Consider the following 2993-nt stretch of genomic DNA (forward strand, 5'->3'; position numbering starts at 1 on the left):
GTTTGGGTCGAGCTGAGCCCGACCCCGTTGCGTCGCGTCGCGTCCGTTGCCGTTGGCGCCCCGCGGTGACGCCCCCGCTTTTCCCGGCAGAGAAGCTCGACGTCCTGGCCGGCTCCTCCAAGCTCAAGGGCTTCTCCTCGTCGGAGTCGGAATCCAGCAGCGAGTCGAGCTCCTCCGACAGCGACGAGTCGGACTCAGGTTAGCGCTTCCCGCCTTTCCCGACCTTCTCCGGACAAATAAACTCGATTTCATTCCTGCCTCCGCCGTCCATTCTTCTTTGGGGGAACCTCTGCAATTCCCTGACCCCATCCCGTGGTTTCTGCTGGAATTTTTTCCTGTTTTTCTGTTCTTGGAGCGAGCGCCGGGGGAGGTTTCGGTTGGTCGGGGTTGTTTTTATGGGAAAAGGGGATTTGTGCCTCGATGGAAGCGTCGGGAATGTTGTGAGGGGATGGGGTTTGGTGGAGAAAATGTGATTTTTGTGGAGGAAAGAGGAATTCACGGAGGAAAAGGAGATAGGAAGGGATTTTATGGAGGAAAAAAAAGGGATTTTGTGGATTGAAAAGCGGAGGAAATGGGATGTTGTTGTAAAAATGGGATTTCATGGAGGAGAAGGATGGAGCAGCTGGGGTTTTATGGATGAGGATGGAGAGAATGGGATTTTACAGAGGAAAGGCGGAGGAAATGTGATTTTATGGGGAAAACGGGATTTTTTGGATTTAAAGATGGAGGGAATAGGATTTTACGGATTCAAAACATGGGGAAAATGGGATTTTAGGGATAAATCCCTTTTTATTTTACGGCACCGGGTGGATTTGGGATCTTTGGATGCTTTGAAATAATAAAAGCCATGAAAGGACTCCAAAATTCCACTTTTTTCCATGGAATTTTACCCCGGGACGTGGGAATTCGGATCCGTTTCGCTCCTTGGGTGGGAATAAAATCAGGATTTCGGGGAAAGTTTGGGAGAAATCCCAGAAAGCCACGCGGCCACGCTGGATTTGAGCTTTTTTCCCCAAAAAACCACCTGGAAGTGACTTTTCCGTGAATCCCGGATTTTATCCCCGTGGATCCGGAGCTTCGTCCAGGGCTTGGGATGTCTGGAATTTGGGATGATCCTGCTGGGAACGCCGTTCCGACTGGGATCCAGGAGCCGCAGATGGAATTCCGGGATCGCCCTTGGCTGGGAAATGCCTGGAATTTCCTTCTGGACCTCGCGATTCCCTCCGGGAGCCGAGAGCGGGGAACGAAGGTCGGGATGGTCCTCGGGATCTCCAGAATCCGGTTTGATCCTTCTGGGATCAGCGATTCCCACCGGCATCGAGCACCGCAGGAGGAATTTGGGATCATCCTGGGCTTGAAACCCTTGGGATCTCCACGCGGACGTCCGGATTCCGACAGCTGGCAGCGGAACTCGGCATCATCTCGGGGCCGGAATCCTTGGAATCTCCCGGCACCGCGATTGCGACGCCGGCGACGAGGGAAGGGATCTCCGGAATCCGGGAGGATCCCTCTGGATCTCCCACCCGGGACACCAAAAACTGGGGCTGAAGTTGTGGGATCTCCCGAAATCCGGGATAACCCTGGCGGGAGCGCCGCTCCGAGCGGGACCGACGGCCGGCGCTGGAATTGGGGTTGAAATCCTCGGAATCTCCTCCCGGGAAGGCGATTCCCGCTGGGATCCGGCACCGGCCGTGGACTGCGCCGAGGTTCTGCCTCTGGGGCAGCGACATTGCCGGGAATCCCCGTCCTGTCCTGCCGAATCCGGGATTCCCTCGGCTCTCGGATCCTTTCCCGACAATTCTCCCTCGGGTTTTTTTTTTGGCGACAAAATCCCCGGTTCCCAATCCCGGAAATCCCTGGGGAATCCCAGCCCCGTTCCCGGTCGGGTTTTTCCAGAGCCCTTCCCAAAATAATTCTTTTTTCTTTCTTCCTGTTTGTTTTATTTTTGGCAGAAATGGCGCCAAAATTGAAGAAGAAAGGGCACTCGGGGCGGGAGCAGAAAAAGGTAGGAACGGGATTGGGATTTGGGTGGGATCNGCATTTCCCGGTGCCGAGAGCAGCAAGAAGGAGCCGGCGGCGCCGGTGAAGCCGAGCGGCTCCCGTGGGTTTTTGGGTGGGTTTGGGCTGGGTTTAGGGTCAGGTTTAGGGTCGGGTTTAGGGTCAGGTTTAGGCCAGGTTTAAATGTAAAACACCATTTCCCGGTGCCGTGAGCAGCAAGAAGGAGCCGGCGGCGCCGGTGAAGCCCAGCAAAGCCGCGCCCGCCTACGAGTCGGAGGAGGAGGAGAAGTGCAAGCCGATGTCGTACGAGGAGAAGCGGCAGCTGAGCCTGGACATCAACAAACTGCCCGGGGAGAAGCTGGGCAGGGTCGTGCACATCATCCAGTCCCGGGAGCCGTCGCTCAAGAACTCCAACCCCGACGAGATCGAGATCGACTTCGAGACGCTGAAGCCGTCGACGCTGCGCGAGCTCGAGCGTTACGTCACTTCCTGCCTGCGCAAGAAGAGGAAACCCCCAGGTACCTCCCAAGGCCGCGACTTTGGGGCTTCTCGGCCGGATTTTCCCGGTTGTTCCCCGGGGTTGGGTTTTTGGGGAGGTTTTGGAGGGTTTTGGGGGTTTTTTTCTCGCCTGGCCAAGATGGCGGCAGATTCAAGATGGCGGCTGCTGCCGTTCCCCTTTCGTTTGTAATAATTAACGATTTTAATTTAAATTTTCAATGTTTTGAATTGTTAAACGCGGGTCTGCGACAAACCAGTTGGGTTTGGGATGACCCAGTTGGGTTTGGGATGAACCAGTTGGGTTTGGGATGAACCAGTTGGGTTTGGGATGAACCAGTTGGGTTTGGGATGACCCAGTTGGGTTTAAGATGACGCAGTTGAGTTTAGGATGATCCAATTGGGTTTAGGATGACCCAGTTGAGTTTTTGATGACCCAGTTTGGTTTAGGATGACCCCAGTTGGGTTTGGGATGACCCAGTTGGGTTTAGGATGACCCA

General features: G+C 54.9%; 1 protein-coding gene across 1 annotated transcript in view; it reads left to right on the plus strand.

Annotated features, from left to right (window-relative positions):
• The window catches only part of LOC107199254 (bromodomain-containing protein 4-like), a gene marked incomplete at its 5' end in the record, with an annotated part of 11943 nt that extends 9235 nt beyond the window's left edge, over window positions 1–2708 (plus strand). Inside the window, 3 exons of the mRNA XM_033511727.1 lie at window positions 93–198; window positions 1953–2005; window positions 2171–2708. Coding sequence (XP_033367618.1) covers window positions 93–198; window positions 1953–2005; window positions 2171–2686 — 675 coding nt within the window. The remainder of the gene's footprint in view (window positions 1–92; window positions 199–1952; window positions 2006–2170) is intronic.
• Window positions 2709–2993: the final 285 nt, after the last annotated feature.

Source organism: Parus major, unplaced genomic scaffold (assembly GCF_001522545.3).
Source record: "Parus major isolate Abel unplaced genomic scaffold, Parus_major1.1 Scaffold531, whole genome shotgun sequence".
Taxonomy (NCBI): Eukaryota; Metazoa; Chordata; class Aves; order Passeriformes; family Paridae; genus Parus; species Parus major.